Source organism: Rattus norvegicus, chromosome 18 (assembly GCF_021556685.1).
Source record: "Rattus norvegicus strain SHRSP/BbbUtx chromosome 18, alternate assembly SHRSP_T2T, whole genome shotgun sequence".
Classification (NCBI taxonomy): Eukaryota; Metazoa; Chordata; class Mammalia; order Rodentia; family Muridae; genus Rattus; species Rattus norvegicus.
In genome coordinates, this window is record NC_141551.1 from 72,734,117 (window position 1) to 72,760,000 (window position 25,884).

A 25,884-nucleotide genomic window follows, 5' to 3' on the forward strand; every position below is an offset into this window, starting at 1 on the left:
CTCATTGAAAATATACAGTATGGAAAAATTACAGTGTAAGTTCAGTTACAAAACAAACTTAAAGGGGGACTTTATGAGTTAATGTGAGCAGCTAAGTATTCTTAAAAAACAAACAGAAAAGATATTCTTTCAAAACCCAGCATTGGCTTGTGCTTTGTTAGAGACCTGATAATCACTTGGTCCTTGTATGGGGCCACCTAGGAAAAAACCCCAGAAGCTACAGAACAGAGCATTCAATAGCTAGGCTTTAGGCAAAGGTTACACTTGCAAAAGGGCCATATTGGACACGCAGGCAAACACCAAGCTGGTACATCTAGTCTTGGTCCATCGGGGTTTCACGGAGAGGAGTGTGAAGACTACATCCTGTCTGTTTGGTAGTTGGAATAAGAATGGCCCAGAAAGACTCATATTTGGATGCTTAGGAATGGCATTAGGAGTGAAGTCTTACTGGACAAAGTGCCACTGGGGAGTGTGAGTTGGGGGCACTTTGGATTTCAAGTGCTCAGGCTACACTCGGCATGTGTCTCCCTGCTGCCTGTGAATCTGGATGTAGAACTCTCAGCCACATCTGCAGTACCATCTCTACCTGGGAGCTGCCATACTTCTCACCATGATGATTATGGACTAAATCTGAAATGTAAGCAAGTCCCAATGAAATGTTTCTCTTTATAAGAATTGGCTAGGGTCCTGGTGTCTCTCCAAAGCCATGGAAATCCTAACTATGACAGCCCAGGATGATACAAGTCTTGGCTTTGAGAACTGGGCCCCTGCTAACTAAAAAGGGGTGGTTGCATTACTGAGTTTAACATAGTGATCAAGGCTTCAGACTCAGGTGTTTGAGATTTTAGGTTCTTTACCAATTTTTAGTTTTGTCTGGTTCGACTCCTTATTCTTTCTTGAGTTAATCTTCATAACTGTTGTTTATGGGTAAAGCAATTTACTCCACCCAAAGCCAAACAAATAAAACTCAGAATTATTAAAAGATCCAGGTAAGTTTAACAGTTTGAACAAATAAAATTTAAAATCTCAAGTTAGAAAGCCTTCAGATCCAGAGAGGTTCAAGCAGTTCGACCGGTTCATAAATAATCTTTGTTCATTTGAAATAAATTTGTGTACACATTGATCTGTTTGTGTGTGTTCTTTGTGTTTCATTAGAAATCAATACAGTTCACATTCTACCACCACACTGACTGTGGTTTTCAAGTAAAGTAGAAATAAATTAAAGCAAAATGCATGCACAGGGAAAGAAACTCTTATCCTGGAACCTGGCCAAGAATCTGCAGGTTTAACACACAGCTGCCTACAGAGATAGTGCTTATGTTTGTAAAGACATCTTCAGTATGGGTGCTAAAACAGCTTACTTAAGACTAGCATTTGTGGCCATGCCACTTCTCAGCTCTTATCCATAAGTCTAGCCAGTACACCTCAGAAATAAACAAGACCCACGATTTACTTACAAAGTAAAGGAAGTTCTTTAAGAAAAATTGAGTTAGCCAATGGTGCTTTCCCCTTAATTTTTAAACTTTACTTAAAATTTAAGTTTTACTGAATCTTTAAACTTTGTAAATTGAGTCTTTGGGGAAGATAGCTCAGCCAGAACCATGTGTGTGACCACCAGTGGCTGTGTACTCTTGATGCCTGCCCTGGAGTCTAAGCCATATATTAGCTTTTAGTCTCTGTAGTCTTACTGATTTTGATTCATCCTGAAATCCTTTTCTTCTGTATAGTTGAGGACCTGGCTATGGCTGGGTGGAGGTCCCCACAAAGGAAGAATGTATTGGGTTGTGACTTTCCACTACTGGTGACACTTCTACAACATGTTTTAGCGGCTGTTCAAGCTGTTGCCCTCTTTTTTTCTAATATTGGATTTAAAAAATTAAGATTACAACAAGTTTATTGTGACTTCCATTACTCAGCAGTAGCTGAAAATTCCCACCTTGTTCTTGCTTGCAATTCCTTGTGTTATGTCTTTGTTTTGTGTCTTTGGTGACATTTGTTATTTCAAGTAAGACCTTGTAAGTATGTAGGAGAAGGGTATCATGTATAGGGCTCAGAAATTGCCTTGTAGAGCATTGCCACAGAAACCTGTGGCTGATAACAAGGTCTAAATGTCAGAATTCTGCCTTGGTATTTTAATGCATGACAATTTGATCAAATCTCGTCTTCTCATTGACTGCAATTATACAGCCTACATATGCACTGCACATTATCGTTTTCTCTTTCTTTACTGCATAAACATTGTAGCTTTTCTCTTCCCTGCTCCTCCTCTTTACCTCCCTCCCTCTCTGAAATCACCAAATGCTTGAGGGATGTGGCCCAAAAAGAATTTTATTCACTTGTGGGAAAGCAAGATGGTATAGTCACTTTGGTTTGGTAGTTTCTTTGAAAATTGAGCATATTCTTGCCATATGACATAGCCACCACTTTCCTTAGTGTTTATGCCAATTAATTTAAAAAGTACATGTTGCAAAAACTCCATCTGGAGATTTACAGAGGCTTTGTTAGAAATCGTCAACACTTGAAAGCAGCCAAGGTTTCCTTAGTAGGTGAATGGATAAGTACATGGTATGTCTGGTCTGAGCATTGTTTACTCAAAAAAGAAAAGGAGGCATCTATTAAAAAAAAAAAGAGGTCTCTATAAAAATAGCAAAGTGTTTAAGTATAGTTGCTACACAACCAACATTTGGATCCCATCACTCAGATAATAAGGTGGGCTTGGTCTCCTGTACACCCATCACACTGCTGCAATGGAGCCTGGAGACTTGAGGGTTTCTGGGATGCTGTCTGCCAGCCTCGCTAAAAGTTTGAGCTCCAAAAGAGCCCTTGCCCCAAAGGAATATCCTACATCAGCAGCCCTCAGTCTCTTGACCCCTTTGGGCTTTGCATACCAGATGTTCTGCATATCAGACGTCTACATTATGATTCGTAACAGGAGCAAAATTAGTTATGACATAATGTGTGCTGCTTGGGAGTCACCACAACATGAGGATCTATGTGAAAGGGTTGCTGCATTAGGAAAGTTGAGAGCCACAATATCTCTGGCTTCTAAGCATGTGAACAGCCTCACACATCTATACATACATTTACACATATATGACACACAAAAATGAGAAAAGGCAAGGCAACAAGAAAAGGCATTTAACACCAGGCCCCTCATGACAAGCTTGATCTGATCCCTCGGACCACGCAGTGGAAAGAGGACCAACTCCCTCAATTATCTTCTGACTCAGTCCTGCATGTGCACTGTGGCATGCTAACTGGCCCCTTACTCTGTGCACAGACAAAGCAGGGAGTGCCCTTATGTTTTTGTTATTAAGCAGAAAGTTTTCTTAGATCAATGTCTTAAATAGCTAAGCAGGTATACTGAGTTTTAAAATAAAACCTTATTTGATAGACATTAGAGTAAAATAAAAGAATGAGCTAGAAATTGGAAGAAAATATATATAAAAGTTCTACTTTCCCCCAAAAATATGTAAAATACAATGTGTAGGTAGATATAAAGGAGACTGGATATAGTGGTGCATGCCTTTTATCTCAGCACTCGAAAGGCAGAAGATAGGTCTCTGCGAGCTTGAGGCCAGCCTTGTCTTGTAGGCTAGCTAGGACTACATGGTGAGACCCTGTCTCAAAACAAAACACACGTGGTGTGTGTGTGCACGCTCGTGCACACACACACACACACACACACACACACACACACACCATCCAAGTCCAAATATATTCAGGACTACAGGTCCTTTTGACAGCAGTCAGAAGTCTACATTTCCTTTTCAGACAGAAATTAATTTTCTTTAAGGATCCATTATCACATGTAGGATCGCTTCTCAACCAAATAATTGATTCTGAGGAGGGGAATGTACAGTATACCAGGAAGCTATCTGAAGCCTCCAGGTGAGTCATCTTGGAGTCGACACCCTGTGAACTTAGAAGCCACCTGTCCTCATACTTAATGACCCAAGTAGCCAAGTGCTTATTTTAACCTTAAAAAGCTCGAAGGAAAGATTCCGTGGTTACAGCTAGGGAGATAACAAACTGAAAATCATCTGAAACATTCTTCCCAGAGGAACACCACTAGAGGGAAAAAACAAAACAACATTGGAGGTTTAAAAAATGAGAGAAGTCCGGTCCAACAAGAACTGGTAAGTCAGGTAGGGGACAAAGTGCACAGTTACTTAGGCCAGTCTTGGACTCCACAGGAGCAACTAGAATATATAAAGAGGATGAGTCGCAGTGTAGAACAAGAAAAGGAAAGCCTAGGACAGGCCCAGCTTCAAAGGGAAAGGGAAGGATCCCATGAAGTTGTGTACCAAACTCAGAATGCTCAGTGTCCTAGAAGACTCTTACACTGACAACGCTCAGCAAGCCAATGAGGACAAGATCAAATAGCACCAAAAAACAAAGCTGAGCTTCAAACTAGCTACTCCATGGAAAGGAGACATTGGGAGGAAGAAAAAAAAAATACTGCCTCAGCCAATTTTATTCAAAGAGCCCTGTCTTTTGAGTGTAAAAACTTGGTCAGTGCAAGCTGTGCTATGAAGGCACATTTGCCAACCCTTCTGGGACAATATACTCTTGTTGCCCACGTACCCTTTCAAAACCTAGACCTAACTGCAGTAACTGAGCCTACAAGCTGCCCAAAGCAAATTCCCGGTGCGAAGCTGTGCCTTGAAACACATAAAAATCTGAATGTCTTTGAGAATCTTGTTTAACATACTTTGATAATATTCCTCCCAACTCTTCTCAAATCCATACCCCTTTTTCTACCCATCCAACTTTCTGTTCTTTGTTTCTTTAAACCCATTGAGACCAGTTTGTGCTGCCCAAATATTCTCGGATGTGTGGTCTTCCACTGGAGTGCGGTTAATTCATTAGGGACTGCACTCTTGGAGGAAACTGACTCTCCCTTCCAGCAGCTAGCTGTTGCAGATAGCTCCTTAGCTAGGGTTGGGATTCTGTCCCCAACACCTCTCACTATGCTGCGATTTGGTCTATCTTGGGCTTGCACAGGTGTTGTCATGCCTCTGAACTCATATGCTAGTGTCCTGTATCTAGAAGACAGTTTTCTGGTAGTCATCCATGCCCTGCTCTGACACTTAACCCTTTTAGGTCTCTTCTTCCACAGTGACCCCCTAAACTTTGGGCAGGTGTGTGTGTGTGTGTGTGTGTGTGTGTGAGAGAGAGAGAGAGAGAGAGAGAGAGAGAGAGACAGAGACAGAGACAGAGACAGAGACAGAGAGAGACAGAGAGAGACAGAGACAGAGAGAGACAGACAGAGAGACAAAGAGTATTGAGAGAGAGTGTGTGTGTGTGTGTGTGTGTGTGTGAGAGAGAGACAGAATATTGAGAGAGAGAGAGAGTGTGTGTGTGCGTGTGTGTGTGTTGTGTTGTGTTCCACTTAGGGCTGAGCATTCCACAGTCTCATTTCCAGTATCTTTGACTAGTTCTGAGTGTTCCTGTTAACCACCATCTATTGCAAATAAAATTTTCTCTGATGAGGTAAGATGCTATAAGACTAATGCTAAGTCATTAGGACACAGTTTAAAATGTTCATTTAGAAGAATAATAGTAATAGGTTCTCCTCTAGGACCTATGTCTAGCCATAGTTTTTTTTGTTTTGTTTTGTTTTTTTCCAAATAATAGTGTTGGGTGTGTGTTTCATACTGTGCAGCAGGTCTTTAACCAGAGGGTCGTTGCTTACTCCCATGCTATTTAAATGACCAGCAGGCACTCTTGTCAGTCCAGTTTTATTACTTCCAGGGTCCATAGCCAAATTTGACAGATGATTTCTTTTCTCCTCTGGTAGATTGTATAGCAACTTCAGCACTGTGGAAGGTGGCCAGTAGTGAAGAAGCTTCGGGTCAGTACCAGCTTGATTTCTTGTGTTCTATGACTCAAACTATGTGATGTCTTTGGCATCAGTCTTACCATCAAGGTCTAGGGTAACCAGGAGCATTAGCAATAGCCTGTAACATTTGGAGGTCTGTAAGACCATGTGAGACTTTACAGGCCAGCAATTCCAAAAGAAGTAATCCATTCCTGGCACTGGGCTTTTTAATAACCTGTGATATCTAGAAGGGGTACCATATTGTAGGGTAACTCAATTTTAACTTTGTGTGTTGTGTGTTTTGTGTGTGTGTGTGTGTGTGTGTGTGTGTGTGTGTGTGTGTGTGTGTATTTAAGGAAGCTTCTACAGTGGTAGATTTCTAAATGACCTTTTGAAAAGGATGTTAATATTCTTTGTCCCTTCCTGTATTGTCTCCTCTGTTCTGTGTCCTCTCCTTTCCAACCCCAATCTCACCCTTCCTGTTTCATTGAGTTTTCAGGGAGGGGATGGGGATATAACACCTTGGTGTAAAGTGTTCAAACAAAAATCCATTTGCATTTGGACTTTAAATGGCAACACAAGATGAGTTAGGCAAAGCCAGCTTGGAACATGAGAGCTACTGAAGTAAATGATGCAAACTGGAAGCCAGTCAGTCTGAGATGACATAGAAAGTTGAGAGCAATTACTCAAGAGAGTGTAAAGTGGGGCTGGAAATGTAGCTCAGCTACTAACAGAGTGCTTGTCAAGAATGCACAAAACTGGGGTTGGGGATTTAGCTCAGTGGTAGAGTGCTTGCCTAGCAAGCGCAAGGCCCTGGGTTTGGTCCCCAGCTCCGAAAAAAAAATTCACAAAACTGGGTTCCATCACCAGTGCTGCGCAAACTGAGGTGGAGTGCACACCTGTAGTTCCAGCACTAACCAAGTGCGGAGTGCATGCCTGAAGTCTTAGCGTTAGGAAGGTGGATGCGAAAAATCAGAAGGGAACAGTCATTAGCTACATATGAATTCAAGTTCAGCTTGGGCTAAGTGAGACCCTGTCTCAAAAAAGAAAGAGTAATGTAGGGATGGAAGGAGGAAAAGGAGGAGGAGGAGGAGGAGGAGGAGGAGGAGGAGGAGGAGGAGGAGGAGGAGGAGGAGATCATCTAGATGAGATAAGATAGCAACCCCGAAAGATCAAATCTCTGTAAAACTGGAAGTTACCTGTTTACGATTAATATCTGCTTACCCACTGAGCCCCAAGTAATGACTGCGGTTCATTCTGTTCTTTTCTTCTTACCGAGCAAAGCTCCTAACTTTGTCACATTTTTCGAGGCACTGTTGCCTTGTCACTCTTAACCTAAATCTAAGCAGTTGGACTGACTGACAACATTCAAACTCCAGTTAAATCTGAGGCACAGCTTCTGTTCTTCATTTAGCCTGGGACCCAAGAGTCACACTAAGTGAAAGGGCATCCTCAAAGGTCTTTGAACTTCCTGGAGCTGCCTCTCTATCTGTTTTAAAAGTTGAGTGGTTTTTGTTTTTGTTTCTTTCAAGGAGAAGAATCCAACGACTATGCAGCTTTATGGCACTGCCTCTGGTTCTTGCTGCTGGTTTTGAAGTGGGGTTTTACCATAGTTCAGGCCTGCAACTCATGTTATAGTCCAGGCTGGCCTCACACTTCCAACTTTCCTGTTTCAGTCTTCCAGGTGCTGGGATTATGGGTGTGATCCACACCTAACTTTTTTTTTTTTTTTTAAAGATTAAGGTCACTTGTAGCCCAGGCTGGCCTCACACTTACTCTGTAGCTGAAGGTGAACTAGAACTTCTAACCCTCAGGTCTCCACTTACCAAGCACAGGAATTATAGACAGGTACCATCACTTGTAGGTTGTAAACAAGCCTTTAACCTAGGATATATGTGACCAAGTGAGAACAGAGTTGTTTAAGGTTTAGACGATAATGGCCCAGTGGTAGTAGCTTTCTCTGTTCTTCCTACTCTCTTTTACACATAGTTTTGTTTTTTAGCATTTGGATTTATTTTGTCTTACTTCCACTTAATCTTTGCTGACCTTTATTCTTTGCATTATATATAATATTAACCAATGCAGATTGGCAAAATGTTAACTTCTAGGAACAAAGAGATAGTATTTTTATAAGAACATTTATGAAGAAGTCAGGCATAACCTCATCTATCAAAAAATATTAGGTGAATATGGTGTATTTCTATTTTTTGTATTTTAAAGTCTGTGACATCTCAGCAGATGGGTAACTTAAAGGCATATGGAATGGGCCTGTGTGTATGTGGGCACTATGTATGTGCTTGCATCGTGCGTTTTGAAAGCTACGCCAACCTCAAGTGTCCTCAGGCTCTATAACCTGGGTTTTTGTTTTTGTTTTTGTTTTTTGCTTTATTAAAAAACAAAAAGCAAAACCACCACAGCACATAAAAGTTTTGCTGTAGGTCTAACCCCCCCTTATTTGCATCAGTTTGACATTGCTACTCATTTTTCAGAATACACAGGTGCAGTTTGCTTACAGGGAAATGGTCGATTCCTTCTATAACTGATTTTTTTGTACAGTGGGATCCCCCCTGCCTCTACCTCCCTAGTTGTGTCTTTACCTTAGATTTCAGGCCAGTGTATGGTGGGGACCACCTCCTCTCAAAGTTCATGTTGCAGTCTGCATGGTCCTCAGGCTGCTGTGGCAGCAGAGACACACCCCTGTCAACAGCTGGGCTGAATGTCATGGGACTCATAGGATGGGGCAATAAAGGTACACACAAAGAAAACACAGGGCCAAGAATCCAGAAGGCAAATTATTGGCACAGTGACCCCAAATGAATACTGCATGACTTCCACAAGAATAAAGTCAAACAAGGCTGACAAGAAGGAGGGAGCCCAGCGAGTAGCATGCATATTTCTACTGTGTTGTCTTCAAATATTCTAAAGTTATAAATAAGCAAACTCCTGCAGAAAGTATAAGTCAAGGCACGTTCTGCATATCGACCTCCCAATCTGGAAGTCATCCTTGATGGCATGGAGGTGATCCCGTATAACTTCTGACAGTGAAGCTGCAAGAGAGCAGGGCTGGCACTGGGGACTAGTGAAAGACACAGGAGCAGATGCTGGTAACAAGGTCACGCCTGGCCTGAAGCCTGAGGACACCGTAGAACTGGGAGGAAGGACATGTGCTGTTTGTTTTTAGACAGCGTCTCTAATTGGCCTTGAGCCAGCCAGCAGGCCACACAGATTTCTCTCCATCTCAGAGCTACAAGTTTGGGCCACCAGGCCTGGCTATTTTTTGTGAGAATTGGCCATGGAACTCAAGTTTCTTAGGCTTGAGTAGCAAGCACTTACAAACTAAGTTCTCTCTCTCCCTAGAACCCATTAATTAATTTTTATAGCAATTTTAAAAGCCCGTTTTTGTTAAAACACATGGGGCTATCCACCGAAAAGGGTAATTTTTACTTTGTGCAAATTACATACAGTAATAAAGGAGAAAAATAATAACATTTTAATAGATTCAGGATAAGAAACTCATTTAAAAAAACAAACAAATACCCATTCATGATACTCTCAGCAAACGAGATATAGATGGGAACTTCCTCAAGTTGGTAAAGAATACCCATGAAAAGATGATAGCTAGAATCATAACCAATGTAAGATGCCATGTGTTTGTTCCCCAAAATGTTAGTAGCGAAATGACAATGGCTACCATTCTTCAACAGCTTTATGTCCAATCAAAGTTCTGTAAGACAGCACATGGAAGGAGGCAAGAAAAAGGGGGCTCTAAAGGAGGAATGTTTAACTCTGTTATGCAGATGATATGACTGTTTATGTAGAAAACCTTAAACAAGAAACCTTCAGGACTAATAAGTGAACCACATTAACAAATGTGTGTTTACATTTATTTCTGTATACTGGCAAGGAGTTATTGGGGAAAGTGGAGTTCGGAAGATGCCCTATTTGAATAGCAACTTCTCATACTGGAAAGCATGGGGTGGTGAAATTTGGGTTTCTAAAGCATTCTCCAATAATAGGAGCCAGAGCTCTTTGGAAATATGGCAGATTCCAGAATGGAAGCAGGAAACATATGAGCTAGAATTATCTCAGCACTGAAAAGACAAGCAGTGCTATGCTAAGCTGGGCAGGAAGGCACACACCTCTCATCCTAGCACTGAGAACGCAGCAGCAGGAGGATCAGGAGTTCCAGATGACTCTGTCTTAAAACAAAACGAAAGGGAGCACCAAAACAAAATGGAAAAGCATGTTGGTGAAGGTATGCCAACGTGACCTTTAGCAGTGCCTACAGGCGTAAGCTGCAGTAAGTACAGTAAGATCAGTAAATTAGTAGTAGACTGTAACTCAAACTTTATAAACACGGGAGTCCATACTGAGCCACACAAATGATCAAATTAATGAGGCAGTAAGTGGAAGATGAGACAATTCTTCATGCATACTTCCAGATAGTTTATGTAGTTATAAAACCCTGGAAGGTGTGTGACATACAGATTCCTCAGGAAGGTTGTGCAGAGTGAATCCTCCCCAAGAACACGGTATGGAAAGGGTAAGAAGAAAGTCTCCCTAGAGAGGAACGCTTTACCGGGTGATCAAGGTCAGAGTTAACAGTAATTAGTAGTGTTGCTTTCACATGCCCTCGACACGATGAAAGCCGCACCTTATCGCACTGAATGTCCTGCAGAACCACGAGGGAGGCATCTGAGAGGTCTCCACCGAAAGGCGTTCTGCCACAATGTCTGCCCAGCTCCTCCAGGCTCTTGAAGTCCTCCAACAGGGGAGTGAAGAGGTTCTTGAGGAGACATGAGGACTCATGAGTCCTGGATGAGATCTCAGAACTTGAGGTCAGCGTTGAGTAAATTCTGGACGGTAGATGACAGCAGCATGTTAATGTTGGTTCATTCATTTTGACAGGCACAGCATATGAATCTGAGTTGTGATGGGGAAACTGCAAAAAAAAAAAAAAGGTGGGAATTCCCTGCACTCTCTTAATATTTTACATAAAAGTGTTCAAAAAATTAGGCCAGGGGTGTATCTCGGTTGGTAGAGTACTTGTCTAGTATTCATAAAGTCCTGGGTTTGAGCCCCGACACTGCTTTAAAAGCTGTGATTGTGAACAGCTGCAATGTCAGCGCTCGAGACATTGAAGCAGGAGACGGAGAATTCAAGGCCAGCTTCACCTATGTCTCAAGTCTGAAGCCAGTCTGAGATACAAGTGAATAAATAAGTAAGAAGCCATCATTTGAGAGAAATTAAAGAAGATATGAATACGTGGATGGATAAGATAGGTAGACAGACAGACACACACACATTCTAATCCTATCGTTTTAAAGACAATATCGATATGGATAAGATTTGACATTGTCAAATGAAATTCCAAGAATTCTATCAGACTCTACAAATTGATAAAATGATTCCAACATAATCTCAAAGACTAAAGTTGAAGGATGTATACTTCCAGATTTCAAGACATACTAGAAAGCTATATTTAGAAACTATTATTGCATGTCAGTAGTTGAGTAGATCATTCAAATTAAACTTCAAATTCAGAAATAAATTCATATATGTAGTAACTTGGTTTTCAACAAAAGTGCCAGTTTAGTGTGTGTGTGTGTGTGTGTGTGTGTGTGTGTGTGTGTGTATCATCAGATGGTATTGGAAGAAGGTGGATATTCTTAAGGGAGAGAAGTGAGACCCGACCTCTGCCTCACACCACACACCACACATCTGCAAAAGGTAAGTATGTAAAACTTCTCAAAGAAAACACCAGAGATGTGTTTGCAATACTCTAGGAAACTTCTTAGGACACAAACATTCCAAGGAATAATAATAATAATAATAATAATAATAATAATAATAAACTTGACTTTATCAAAATGAACATTCTCTTATAATTAAAAACAGCATTAAAATTAAGCTATGTACCATCTTCTGGAAGGAAATTGTACAAGTCACATATATTTGATAAAAGTGCTCCTATCACCAATCAGCTATCAGCAATCTATTATCTAATGTCTGCCTTCTGTCCTTTTATCACTTGTTGTCTGTCTACAACTAGAAATCAATAATGAAAGGGAATTAGAGGCATCATGATGTGGGAAAAGTACTCAAGCACGTGTCTCATAAAGGGAAATGTCTGGTGAGCATGAGCAGACGCTCTCCAGCTCCCTCTTCCTCACAGATTTGTCAGCTACTGAATAACATAAGTGAGGAAGCTGAATCGCTCAGAGTATTAGGGTTTTCTGAGAAACAGAATGAATAGGTCAGGGTGTGTGTGTGTGTGTGTGTGTGTGTGTGTGTGTGTGTGTGTGAGAGAGAGAGAGAGAGAGAGAGATCTGTGTGATCTCTCTCTCTGTGTGTGTGTGTGTGTGTGTGTGTGTGTGTGTGTGTGTGTGTGTGTGTTCGCACATGTAGCTGTAGTGATTGGGGAATCCAGAAGAGCCCTTGGATTCCTTGCAGCTGGAGTTAAAGGTGGTTATGAGCTGCTAGAATGGGTGCTGGGAACAGAACTCAAGTTCTCTGCAGGAGTAGCACCCACTCTTAACTGCTGATTCATCTCTCCAGTTCCTTGATGAAGGATTTAAAGACACGAGATTGGCATTTATGGAGAACAAACTTCAGGGCAGGTATTGGCCCTGGAGGTTGGGAGAGGTCCAGAGTTCTTAGATCAGGCCAGACATCATCAGGCCAATAGGCAGCTAAGTCAAGGGCAAGCCAAGTTAAGCTGCTGGGGGGGGGGGGGGGCAAAGGAAACTGATGTAAGATAGTCATGAATTCAGAAGAGCCTTAGCCCTGGAGCCAGTGCTGGAAAGACCCTCAAATACCCAACTTTACACATAAGGTATCTGAGGCTCAGAGAGGGAATACAACTTGCCCATGCCACACAGCAAGCTGACAATTTGTCCAACAGAATGTCTGCGCCGCCTCTGCATTGCCTCTGTCCATGCATTTTTCTCTTGCACTCATAGCTCAGCTTGTCCTCAGGAGTGTCCAGTATCACCCGGGTGGAATCCCCAGGTTTCCTCACTCAGCGTTACCTCGGACTGAGAGTGGGCAGCCCATGATGAGCCAAGCTACACACTTTGTCTGTGCTCAGCCCTAGTCCTGGAGCAGTAACCCTCTTCATGTGGCTGGAAGGCTGACCCCGAGAAGCGTTATTCTAATCAAGCACATTGGAGAAAGTGATTGCAAACGTGAGAGGAGCTGTTAAAAGATGTGTGTGCTGATGCAATTGGGTAAAAGACAAGTGAAAAGTCACATTCGTTACTTTTGCTTCCTTTTATAGCAACCTTCAAGTCTGACTTTTCACACAAGGCTCCTAGTGGTTTCTTGGTCCATGGCCGTATTAGATCCACTGGGAGCAAGGGGGATGGAGACTAGGCCTGGGGGCTAAAGAAGACAGCCTCCTGGTAGGCAGTGCCAGAGGCTGTGCAGGAGACTTGAGTGGACTTCAAATGCCCAATCTCTTCTTCCTCTCTCTACTTACCTTCATACCTCAGTCAGGAACAACCAGGAATGCCAGGGGCATCCAGTAAGAATGTAGGCACTGTCCCCTCAGCTCAAGAAGTATTGAGTCTACACAGTGGCTTTCCCTTTTTGGAGGTGGACTGAGTGCCAGCATGGCACTCCTGCAAGCCTGGGGACTTCATGGGGACTGACCTGTCATCCAAGGGGGCCAAGCTGATGGAATGTGATGCTGAGCTTTCTACAGGGAAATGGCTTTGTCCAGTCACCCATCTGAGGAAAGGCGTGAGGCTGGTGGAGAACAGGGGCACCTTCTTACCTAGGGAAGGCTCTGGTTTAGAATCAGGCTTTCCTGAGCATGTATGAAGCTGTCATGTCTCAGCTCTCAGGTCCATTTTGCTCATTGCATGGTGGCTCTGTGCTGGTGCAGAAACAGCCCACCTTTGCTCACCTTAGCAGGGATGGAGCTTTGACGGACAAAAGGGAAGCTCAAGGCTGGAGGCAGGGAGGGAAAGACAAGACTCCTGGCATTCCCTGAACAACAGTGCAGAAAAGCAATGGGATGCCTGGATGGACAGCCATGGTGTATGCAAAAGAGTTATGAGGGCTTGGCTCAGGAATGTGAGAGAGCTACGGATTTGTCTGCCTCTAGCTGGAAGCAACACGGGAGCAGCACTCACGGTGAAGTCATCGTGGATGCAGACCGGCCATGCCAGTTCAATGCTCAGTGCAGCCTCTGCTTTTCCTTCTTTAATATGGGCCAGTAGTGAGCAAAAGCAGATGGCCACGAGTCTGAGCTCTGGGGTGAGGTGGGAGAGGAAGACATTTGAATGAAGGACCCCTGAACAGGAGGGGGAACTGGCAGAAGGAGCTCGTCTTTGTGCTCTCTTTCCTCCATTGTGTAGCTGTTACCGAGTCCTAGGCCAGAGGGGACCCGGGATTCTTCATGTGTCAGATACAGTGACAGTTCTATGTTCATGAGATCATCTGACTAAATGGATTAGCCCAGGGAGCATTCAGCCATTCCTTATGAACAGGGAGGGAGACCTTGACTCTGCGGTGAACACTTCACAGCTCATGGAGTTGTGATGGGAGGAAAACTGCACAGCAGCTCAAGAGGCTGCCTCGCCAACAGGCAGACTCAGGCGGTGCCTCCCTTCCCTTAGCCAGCCTTCCCACAAAGAGGGCAAGGAACCTTCTCTTCTGAATGTATTCCTCAGGTCTCTCTGTCCAGAGTTAAGAAATTGTTGGTTTGTATTTCTAACACAAGCAGAGACCTGACCTCCATCTAAACAAATAATCTGAGCATCTCAGAAAGGGGTGAGGAGCTGTCCTCTGAACCCTCAAAACACACCTGTGTGTTCCTGTCCCAGCATCGCTGCCCGGTATGCTTGTTAAGTGATAGCATGCTTTTCCCTGGTTTTACTGATGCGGCCAGCATGGGGCTGACTGGTTTCCGGCCTCCACACCCCACAAATGCTACTTTCAGCCCCAGACTGGCTCTGTCCTAACTGCTCATGCTGCCATTGGCTCTGGGGCTCTACCTTCTCCTGTCCCCCAGTGTCCCACATATTCCCTGCATGGCCGGCTAAGCCCTCATCTGCCTCTGTAACTAGTATTAGGTGCCACTGCAACCCAATCAAGCCAGAGGATTTGGTTTTTATTAGCCAGTGTTATAAGGCTGGCATTTGTATGTCTGTTTAGGAAACATCCTAGCAAGGCTCACATAAATATTAATGAAGGTAATCTCTTAAAGGGACCAGCACTCTGGCCCAAACTTGCATTCAGATGTCCATGGGACTGTAGGTAATTCTGGATCCTTCCCTTTGTCTCGTCACCTATGGGTCACACTCAGCAGCACCAGAGCCCAAAAACAGCTTCCAGTCTGTCAGGACTAGGGTTTGAGACCAGACCAGACCTCTTCATGAGAATCACAGAGGCAACCTGTGAACCAAACTCAGTGACTTCCCACACAGGGATTTAGAGGTCCTCAGAGCATATATGTGAAACTTCAGTGGCTACATGCGAAGCACCAGCCTTCCTCCCTGTCCCCTCGGAAACAGACAGCACAGTGGTTCCCCAGGACAGTGCTCAGAGACCATTAGGGAGATACTGTGTCTTATCAGATCTTCAACACTAGTGAGTGCTACAGGCGTGAGAGAGGCTCTTGGAAGGCACGCTCCAAAGTACACGCTCTTTCCACTGTATTTCCTGAGGCGGCCCAGGGTGCAGCACAGAAGACCCAGGGCCTGGAAGAGTAGCAGAGATGAAAGGGTTCAATATGGCACCTAAACCTGAGGGAAGACAAGGGGCTTCAGGTGCTGGTGGTTTCTCTCCGTCATCGTTCTTTCCTTACATGCCATCGTCATGTTGTGATTATTCACAGAGAGCTATGCATCATGACTGATGTGCTCTTTGGAGCATATGTTCTCCTTTTTACAAAGGTTACGAAGAAAAGAGTCATCGAGTCCTATTGTAATTTCGAGCATCCAATTATTGAGTCCTAGTGTATTTTAAATTCACACTCAGCTATGCAGCCCTCATTTGCATCTATGTAAATGATATCTGTTAAGAGTCTGAAGATGCTCAGGTAAAACCCCAAAGTCCCTCAAGTCTAGTGTTGACTGATTCACACAGGCAGCCAGTCGGTGGCAGTGCCAGATTTGGCCCCCGTCCTGCCCACAGCCCATATGTCACAGCAGGCTTCTGACCTGGCCGGGAAGGTGGGATGGCGAGACTCACGGCAGGCAAGTTTTGGTGGAAGAAAAGCAGCCATGATTTGGGCTGGAGAGAGATCCCTGAGGAGTCAGACAGAGACCTGAGAGCTTGAATGTGAAGCTGGCGGGGACATGGAAGAGCAGCGGGCACCTGGGCAATGTCACATGTGTGCTGAGTGTCCAGTAGTGAGAGGACGTCCCCATCTAAGGTCACAGCAAAGCTGGCTGACCAGAGGAGAGCCTGCACTTAGAAAGCAGTTAGAGTTTTACATTTGGTCCTGACAAACTACTTTGATTCCTGCACCACAGTTCTCAGTGCTTCCCAGGCTCTGGGACACCACTGGCCACTGCCTTCAGCCTTGTCACAGCCTTCAGAGTCGAACATCAAGGCATTTGGTCAACAACAAATTTGCTTGCGCTGTAGCCAAGGAGGCCGCGCTGGCTTATTACCTCACCGTGAGCTTGCTGATTATAACCACACATGTGAGAGTCTCTCAATCTCTTTCAGCACCTCCTCAATTTACTTCCCAGAGTCACAAGTGTACGCCACACCTAATGTGCTAATTAATTTCTCTGTGGCTCCTGTTCTGCTGCTTGACGCTGGCCTTCAGGACTTATTGTCTCCCAGGGGGAAGGTGGAGTCAAGTCAAATGACCTAATGAACACTTGCTCTGGTGACCAGAGACAAGTATTATGAGACCGTAGGTCGATCTGTTGGGTTGATAGTGAATAATAGGTTCATATGTTATGGTTTATCAAGCTTTTGTGGAGATGATGTATAAACCAAGGAAAGGTCTTTTGTAGTGTCCAGGCTGGGCTGTACACAGGGTCTGCATATCCCATTGTGGGGTAGAGTCAGCCACACAGCCCATGGGCCAGCTGCATTTGTGGGTTGGCCATGTTTCCACATCATAGCAACTCAGTGGAACACTGGCTATAGAAACCACATTTCATGAAATGTGTGACACTTACAGCCTGGCCTTTCTGAAATCTTACTGGTTCCTGGTATTCTTCACTGTTCACTTGGCTGGTGAGGATGAGTCAGGGTAAACTCATATCCCAGCCTGACTGTCAAACCGATGACTACACACGTCACAGACAGGTTCTCAGGCAGAACGCATCCGTCTCCAGTATTGGCTTGTAGGAGGCAAGACATTTTCTGAACAGCAAACTCTATTCCCATTCCCGTTAATTCTGTTAGAAAATCAAGTACATGTTCCATGGGAAAACCAAGCGCAGTAGACTGCATTGAAAATGTTCGAGGCCGTGATCAGGATATCACTTGTATGTATATTCCTTTACATCTCCAGGAACAAAACTCGAATGGGATACAGGGTTGACCACGTTCTCAGCTTCAGTCTCTCCATCAAGGCCTTCGATGAAACCTCTCAGAGTCCCTTCCAAGAGGGGAGATTGGAAAAGCAGAGAAGAGCATGGGCTTGTACCAGCAACCTGGAGGACAGAGTCCCAGGAGGCAGAGACAGTGCACAGTAAACACGAGCTCTAGCAAATGGATAATTCAGAGGGCCATCCCTAGCCATGCTTAACCTGCTAGCACGAAACTCAGATGATCCGAGTGATGAGACACTTAATAAGGTGACAGCTTTTACAAAACAGTGATCACATTTCACTACTCTCCTGCTTCCATGGAGGGAGGCAAAGGACTGTCTTAGGTTGTGCAGTGCCGCCTGCCAATAGGGAGAGGGAATGAATGCCAATGCCTGAAGGACTAGAAGGCTAAGAGCCTTCCACGTCTCAGACAGGGCTCGGTCAGCTCAAAGCATGAATAGCTAAGATGCAGTTTTGCAGTAGTCCATGGATGGAGTCCCAGCTCCCAAGGCTCTGCCTCTGGCCCACTGACCAACCTCGTCCCTGAGGTGCGTGCATGGAGCCAGCAACGCCACGCCTCCTGCTGGAGCCTGTGCTCACCTTGTACTCTCACCCAGAGCATCTAGGCCCATTGTCTGCACCTGACTGACCATCCTTTCCCATCCTGTGCAGGCCCGGTCGCTTCCTCCAGACACCTTCTTTGCAGTCCATCCCACCACTCCTCCCAGCCACTCCCACTGGTTTATCCTATAAGAATTGTCCACTTGGCTTCCTCTAAATCTGCTGTGAAGGCACAAACTAATGCTGTATTTCCTTCCCAGGACACAGTCTTCAAGATGAGTGGAGGTCGGCCTTCAATTTAACTCCCACATCATCTAAGTGAGACCCAAATGTCCTTATCCCACAGTGAGCTGTGTGTACCTGGCTAGCCATGGGAGTGTGGCAAACTTGAAATGGGCCAGAGCCTCTGCACTCTGAGGTGTTGGCTGACTGCTGGAAGGTAGGAAGGAGGAGCTTATGGGACTGGAGGTGGCACAGCAGGAAGGTTCAGGATTCGAAATGATGTATACATACTTCATAGGGGCAATGAACAAGGGGTAGAAATTATAGCGCCAGTACACCAAGCTAAGTGACTAAATATCAAGATGGATAATGTAAAACCCAGCACCCGCTGTGAACTCAGGTTGTTTCCCAGCTCTGTAGATTATAAGGCTGGAACTGGACCATTTGTGCTCACATGGTAACAGATGCTTTCGTCACAAACACTGTCCTGAATCAGAGAGCAGCCCTCAGAGGCCCGACTCGTTACCACAAATGTAAAGAGGCACAAGAATGGCACACGTTTATCACACATTCCTTGAATACATGCGTGGAATGCCACTTACATAATCTGGCAGGCTATGGTCGGGCTGCATGAATAAAAGCCAGCTTCTAGAAGCCCACAGAAACTGCTAAGTTCCTTCCTCTTTTCAAGCTGTTCTGTTTTATGCTGGAGACAATGCTCACAGCATGAGTAACTCCCATCAGTTATCAGTAATTTTGCAGATTGTGCCAGTGTTGACATTTGTTCCTGGCTTAATTGTGCATGAGTGTGTGTTTTAAACAATGATGCAGCTGTCCCCGTTCCTGGCAATTACAATATAAAATGGTGCTCACCGAATCTGGCACTGCGATCCCTTGGCTGCCTGTTTATTCTTTTGTTTGTTAAGTCCTTCCGACTGTTTGCTGCAAGGCTACGATCAGAGCATAAGTTTGGCCTAAGGTATCATCCAGCTCTGCGTTGCCAGTAGCATCAACTGATTTCAAAGTTGTTCATTTCATGACCTTAGGTCTCTGATTCCACTCGACTAAGACAAGTCTAGTGGGTTAAATATAACTCTTTGATCTGATCTGAAGAAATGGAATTTCAAATGCAGTGTCAGCAGATGTGTGCTAGATTATCTGTGGCCTTTCGCAGAGTGTCAAGTGACGTGACACCCCTTACGTGTTGTCACAAAGCCCCAACTGTGCCCATTGCCTGCACCGACCTTGTTTCCTGCAGATCCACCCAAATAACCGGAATAAGGACCTCGGAGGCTGTTGTCTCTCAGCAATCCTGGTGCTTTTCTTTTCCCTGTTAGCTTAGAAGGCTGATACCCACGTCACTTCCTTTGGTGATGGCAAGACAAAATAAGTATCTACTTGAAAATATGTCTGTTTTGGAAAACCATTTGGCAGTAGTCACCAAAGCTGAACACACACTGTCCAAGTGAACAATTTCTTCTCTAAGTGCAGATGCCCAATTGACACGCACGAACGTACACACGCATCCATCAAAGAGAAGGTTTGGAACGCCTCACCGCAGCAGCTGCCAGATGTCCGTCAACAGTAGAATGATGGATAGCATGTAGTAGTATGTTAGTATAACGCATGCCTAACAGGCACCCTGGCTCCTATCTCGGCCCCAAAAACAGGAAGCAAAAGGGCATGCTGCAATGCCATGCATCAGAAAGATTGCACAGACTCCAGCTTCACACTGCACACAGGTTTGGTTCCGTCGGGAAGGGGCCACACAGTTAGTATCTCGAGCAGCACAGGTGTAGTTTCAAGCTGTGTAGCTGGGGTCTCTCTCTTTTTTAAATTTTATGCTTTTTAAAACGATTTATGTGCATTGGTGCTTTGACTGAATGTGTTTCTGTGTGAGAGTGTTGGATCCCCTGGAATTGGGGTTACAGTTGTGGGCTGCCATGTTGGGAATTGATCCCGTGTCCTTTGGAAGAGCAACCATCGTTCTTAACTGCTCTGCCATCCTGCCAGCCCCATGGGACCTCTTTTTTTTTTTTTTTTTTTTTTTTAATGAATCTCAAAGACTGAAATCAAGGTCACAGCAGCTGGCGCTCAGGACCCTCTCTGGAGCTTCTTCAGGTTCTTTCGAGAATCCGCTCTTTTTGTGTGGTTGTTGGCTCTTGGCCAGGAGCTGATCTCTGCTCCAAGAGGACATTTGAGTCCTTTGCCAAGAGATTTACTCTATCTTCAAAGCCATCCGCAAGCGCTCTCTTGAATCAATCCCTTTAATGATTCAAATCACCTCCAAGGAAGAGCCGGGTTCTCTTCAAGGACTGGTGATTAGGGCCACAGAGAACAACCTACTGATCAGAGAGGGAGCCAGCTGATTCCAGTTTGATCATTTACAGAAACCCTGTGCTCAGCAGCTCCTGTGCTAACACTCAAGACAGTGACTGAGGAGAACGACTGAGGAAAGGTGTGCCCTCCCCTCCCCCAGACATAAACAGTGACAGTTTATGAAACTGTGGACTTCACAGTTGACTGTGAATGGCGGTGACCTCACACATTTACATTTACATGAACAGCAAATACGTTGGTTTGGTATTGGAAGTCAGAGGTGTCCCTGTGAGGTGGCTCAGTGGGGAGAAGCCCTGGCTATGCAAACCTGATGCCTAGAGTTGGGTGTGCAGAGGTCATAAAGGGGCATGAGGAGATGCAGGGGGGTGACGAAGACTTCCGACCCATATTTTGGTCACATCACTGTGCTCAGCTTAGGAAAATGCAGCAAGTTATACATTGATGGTCCACACTTTTTTGGTAAATATACTGTACTTTGATTAAAAGCCTCGTGGAATAATTTGGATTCATTACTGTAAAACGGGTTTGTTCATTTCTCCAGGGAAGCTTACATCCAAAGACGGTTCTCAGAATGGTACCTACTGGTGAGGGAGGATGAACGGGATGAGAAAGGAAACAAGGTGACAGACAGTACTGGAGGGAGGAGTTAGCCAGGGTTAGCCGTTCTATATATCTCCTCCATATGGTTAAACAGCGACAGATCGGAAAACCAATTTAGTTTCCTAGAATTGAAGTGTAACCCGATTCTGAGTGCTTGTCCCTCCTGCTGGGAGATGTTTATCCATCACCTGACTTTTTTCTTTTTTTAAATTTTTTTCCTTATTCACTTTACATCCCACTCACCGCCCTCCTTCCATTCACCGCCTCCCACAACCTAGCATTCTTTAATGCACCTTGCCCTGCTTATGCATACAGAGGGCCAGCCACAGGCCAAGGGCTAACTTTTTTTTTTTTTTTTTTGGTTTTTTTTTCCAGAGCTGGGGACCGAAACCAGGGCCTTGAGCTTCCTAGGCAAGCACTCTATCACTGAGCTAAATCCCCAACCCCAAGGGTTAACGTTTTAACCCTTCTTTCTCTTCCCTGTTCTGCTCTCTAACTGCCTCTAGTTTAGAAGCAGACAGTGGGTTCTGGTTTCTAGAGTAGAGATACCCTCCACAGCTGACTAAGAAGCTTGCATAGTCACTGAGAGGCTCATTCTTGAGGAGGCTGAGGCAGAAGGATGATCACAGGTTGGAAGCAACAGAGCTACAGAGCAAGACCCTGTGGCAAGAAGAGAAAACAAACAAACAAACACAGGTCTTGAAGAAACGGAGAGTGACACTCCGAACCTGCGTCTTGGGACACACAGACTGGCTCCCACTCGCATGTGCAGGTCCTCTGAAGTTCAAGCACTTCGTGCTAGATGAACCGAACCGCTCTAAGCAACTTGTGCTTCGGCCCTCCCAATTGTAGAGCTGTGCTGGAAGACAGGAGGTGAAAGTTCATTAGCGTATGTGACAACTGCGTGTGGATTCTACGCTAATCATATAGTGGCCAGCCCTCCGATCTGGATTATCCAGTGACTGGCTAAAAAGCCTACTCACAGATAGGTACGCTGGATAGAAAGCTTCCCAGGTTCTTCAAAGATGGTACTTAGTATTTCAGCCCCGTGAATGCACACAAGTTGCTATTATTGCTGGCTCCCTAATTATAGCTAAATTGCTAAATGTCAAGATTGAAGGGATTGGAATGTGGGCATTTCCTACCAAAAACATTCTTTTTCTTGATGCGACTCGAGTTTTGTCAAGTTCAAAGTGCGAAGCAGCCCTGACTCTGGAACCTCTGGAGTGGCTAGGAGGTCCTGGGAAGGGCGCCCTAGTTAGTGGATCGCAGCACAAGACCGACTCCCAAGCCTATGCAGTATCGCGAGCCAGAATAGAGGTGGCCTTCTTCAGGTAAGGATCTCTGTGATAGTACGGCTTTCCCATTGCATCTCCGGGGTCGTTTCCCCCAGCTTACACTGAAGCACAGAATGCTCACTGATGAACCCAATGACTTCTTACAGCTTTGGGCAACCATAGTACCCGAAGGCGGACTGCTGTTGACCTACGGTCTATGAATAGTTCCAAGGATGAGACAAAGTCCCAGTGTCTAGATGACAACAGGGTTATTGACAAAAGCCCGCGAGTTGCAGATGATGGGATGGTGAGAGGGTAGAGGCCCGTGGCGGCGGGTGCGCGGTGGGGTGGGGGACGGGACGGCTGACCCTGAATTTCTGCTCAGCCAGAGTTGGGAGTCAAGGCCCCAGGGACAGTCTCTCAGTCCATTAGCATGCAGGGGCCGCGCGCGCCGTCCTTGAAGGGCTGCCCGGCTGACCTTGCTCCGCTTTCACCGAGGATTCTCCAGCAGCGCACGAGGACGCGGCTGCCGCGGTGACTCAGTGACCTGCGCACCCCATGCAAATGCTCGTCTCGCCGAGGTTGCTCTGCGGTCTGCGCTCCTCTGAACCCCATGATTCCAACCTGGCCCTTTACGTTATTCCCCTCTCCCTCCCCCACGGCCCAGCGTCCTGTGGTTGCGTCGCCCACCTCGCCTCCGCAGCATCGAAGGCCAACCTTCGCACTCCCAGGCTGCGGGCGCGGGGAGCAGACGCGCTGTCCCCCGGCCGGCCCCACGCGCACGGCGCCCGGAATCCCGAGCCAGCCCAGAGTGGGCGGCGCGTCGGGCTGGGTCTCGGCACAGCCTCGCCGGCCCGGATCCCCATTGGTCGTCACCTCGGCGGGAGGGCGGTCCGGTCCCCGCACCTGCCGTCGCCCCTCCACGGGCAGATTGGCGGCTGCGGGACACCGGCGCCCAGAAGCCGCAGCACGAGAGGGCAGGCCTGAGGCTCATCCGACCTCCACGCGGCGGGCCCTGTCCTTTTGCTGCCGCGGCCGCGACTGCGCCCACGGGAAACTTTGCCCCACCAAGTCCTCTGCCCTCCTGGCCACGCCGTGGCAGTTCGCCTAAGGGCCCCCGGGGGCCCCCCGCACAACGCGCGTGATTGCCGCCCCGCCCCGCACAGTGCGTCCGCGGCGCCCGGCCGCCAGGATGCGCTACGCAGACCCCTCGGCCAACAGGGATTTGTTGGGGAACCGAACTTTGCTCTTCATCTTCATCTGCGCCTTCGCCTTGGTGACCTTGCTCCAGCAGATCCTGTACAGCAAGAGCTACATCAAGAGGTAAGAAAGTCTGAGGGGTGGGATACACCGCGTCCGGAGGTAGCCTTCCCGCGGTCTGCCCTTAGCCCGGACACCTCCGTGTTCTATGGCATCTCTGCTGCCAGCCAGAGGACAGCGCCAGCTGCGTCGCCTGTCCTGGTGCAGTTATGGAGACGTGTGTGTGTGTGTGTGTGTGTGTGTGTGTGTGTGTGTGTGTGTGCGCACGCGCGCGTGTGTGTGAGAACGTGGGCAGCAGCTTGGAATGCCAACCAGCAAAGCTGACCATAAATACATGTGTATGCCCAAAGCTGTGCTGTCCCCAAAACCTACACTTCCGTGGTCATTTGCAGCAGACGGAAAGAAAAAGGCTAGGTTTTTCCTTTTTCTTAGTTCGGCAAGGTGTAGATTTTTATAGGGGACCTTGGAGGCATAAGCTTGTTCTCCCCCCAGGAACTCCCAGCTAGGTGGGGTGGTAGTGTTCCGGTCACGCACAGGTAGAATGAATTCTACAGATCTGTGAGACAACCTGGTCGCCTCCGAGGCAGATGGTTCTTTTGCACCCTTGGCATCAAAGGCAGTAGGCACTGGGTTCTCTCACCGCTTCACCACCCACAGTCAAACTCCTTGAGGAGAAAGGGCAGTACACACCGCTCAGCTCAAAATTCAGACACGGCCTCTGTCTCTGTGTGAGCAACACATAGGGATATGGCAGCTCCGAAGGCTCTGCTGCCTGGTGGAGTTGCGACTAGCTAGCTACCTGCCTGCTTGGAGGCGGGAGTTCTGCTCTGCGTGCTCCCTTGCTAGAGTCTCTGGTAGAAAGGGCCGCTCTCCTCTCTGCCGGAGGCTCCTTCACCACCAGGGCCCATCTCAGCTGACTGCCTTCCAGTCAAATGGATAGGAGTGAAAATTTCTCTTCAGAAGTGTCCCAGTAACAGAATGCTGCCCTTTCTTTTCTCAGCCTTGGGGTCTGCGTTGGTCACATACGCTCCTATTCCGAGCTGTCCAAAGAGTGCGGGGGCGTGAGGGGGGCGTTGCTGCTGGTGATTTGCTCCCAATAGAAAAGCTAAACAGTCTGGCTGGTCCTTCCTTCTGACTCTCTAGAACTGAGGTCTATGAGGCCTCTGGCCTCACACATTCATTTCCAGCCCCTCACTGCTCCCAACTTTCCCAGACACCTTTCTTCCCTAATTGGCACCAGCTCATGTTCTCTGTGTGGCGCTGCTTGCTTTAAAAGCACCCTCCAGTCTTCTGACCTGCTGGATTTGATCAGACCCTCGGAGATGTTCTTGAACTGTCTGCCCTGCAGCCTTGCTGGATCTTAGAACCTGCTTCTTGGTAGGGCAGCTCTCGGTTTCTGCCCCCTGCTGGTAATTCCCCAGAACTGCCTGGACTCCTAGAGCTTCTGGTGGGACAGAAAGGAGAGAGACATCAGGGCCATAGTAGGTGCCAGCCACACCACTGCTTGATTGTTTTGGCAAACCCTGCCTGGGTTTGGATGGACGGGTTAGTTGCCCAGAGCTCAGCCAGTGAATTGGTTGCTTCCCATTCTCTATTTCTCAGAGACCCTAACCCTAAACAATGTATAAAACCCTTCAGACCTCACTCCGGGAGTAGTGCTTAACACAGTCAAGCCCGGTGGTGTTCCAACCGGGAAGAGAGTGGAGGGCGGTGCTATAAAGAAGCAGATGATGGAGTCCTGGTGCTCAGTGGGTTTAAAGTCTCTCAGGGGAAACAAACGGCCACAAGTGAGAGGAGAAGTACACGGTAGAGAAGAGTGAGGGATGGGAGCGGCTGGGGAGACTGCCTGGGTGAGGCGGAGCTCTGGGAGGCAGGTAAGTTCTGGACAGCCCATGCACACCTGTAACCGAAGGAAGGAGACAGCAACCCTGAGTACAGGATACAGGCATGGCCTCGTCCTCTCCTGCCTCGCTGGCACCTGACCCCACCTGCACTGCCATGCTTGTCTCCATTTCTGATCTGTCACCAGGCTTCCCTGTCCTGTGTCTTGTGGCAGACTCATTTGCTTATGTGTCCTCTTTCCTCACACATCACAATTGCTCTGAGTTGTCTCCAGGGCAGTGTTTGTTTTGTGTCTGTCTGGAAAGAGCAAAGATCTGCGCTGGAGTTCCCCGAGAAGGCCCTGGGATGCAGATTCCTGGGTCCTTAGGTTGAACTCCCTTCCAGGATCAAACAACTTCTAGGTTGTTGTCTGGAAACCTGTCTTTCTAGCAGGTCCCCCGAGGGATCAGTAGCA

The 25,884-nt window shown here is 46.5% G+C and overlaps 2 protein-coding genes across 9 annotated transcripts in view; one reads left to right on the top strand and one right to left on the bottom strand.

Moving 5' to 3' along the window:
* Positions 1 to 20,956: 20,956 nt before the first annotated feature.
* LOC102552068 (uncharacterized) overlaps positions 20,957 to 25,884 on the bottom strand; it is a 13,173-nt gene continuing 8,245 nt past the window's right edge. The window contains exons 4-6 of the mRNA XM_087593710.1: positions 24,884 to 25,032; positions 23,019 to 23,706; positions 20,957 to 21,910 (exon numbers count right to left, since the gene is read on the bottom strand). Coding sequence (XP_087449836.1) covers positions 21,675 to 21,910; positions 23,019 to 23,706; positions 24,884 to 25,032 — 1,073 coding nt within the window. The 3' untranslated portion in view covers positions 20,957 to 21,674. The remainder of the gene's footprint in view (positions 21,911 to 23,018; positions 23,707 to 24,883; positions 25,033 to 25,884) is intronic.
* St8sia5 (ST8 alpha-N-acetyl-neuraminide alpha-2,8-sialyltransferase 5) overlaps positions 23,251 to 25,884 on the top strand; it is a 61,529-nt gene continuing 58,895 nt past the window's right edge. For 6 of the 8 annotated variants that reach the window (XM_087593250.1, XM_087593252.1, XM_087593248.1 and 3 more), the window contains exon 1: positions 23,257 to 23,651. Coding sequence is in view for 4 of the 8 variants with exons in the window: in XM_087593248.1 (XP_087449374.1) it covers positions 23,521 to 23,651 (131 nt within the window). In the remaining 4 variants the exon portion in view is untranslated. 8 annotated transcript variants of the gene reach the window in all.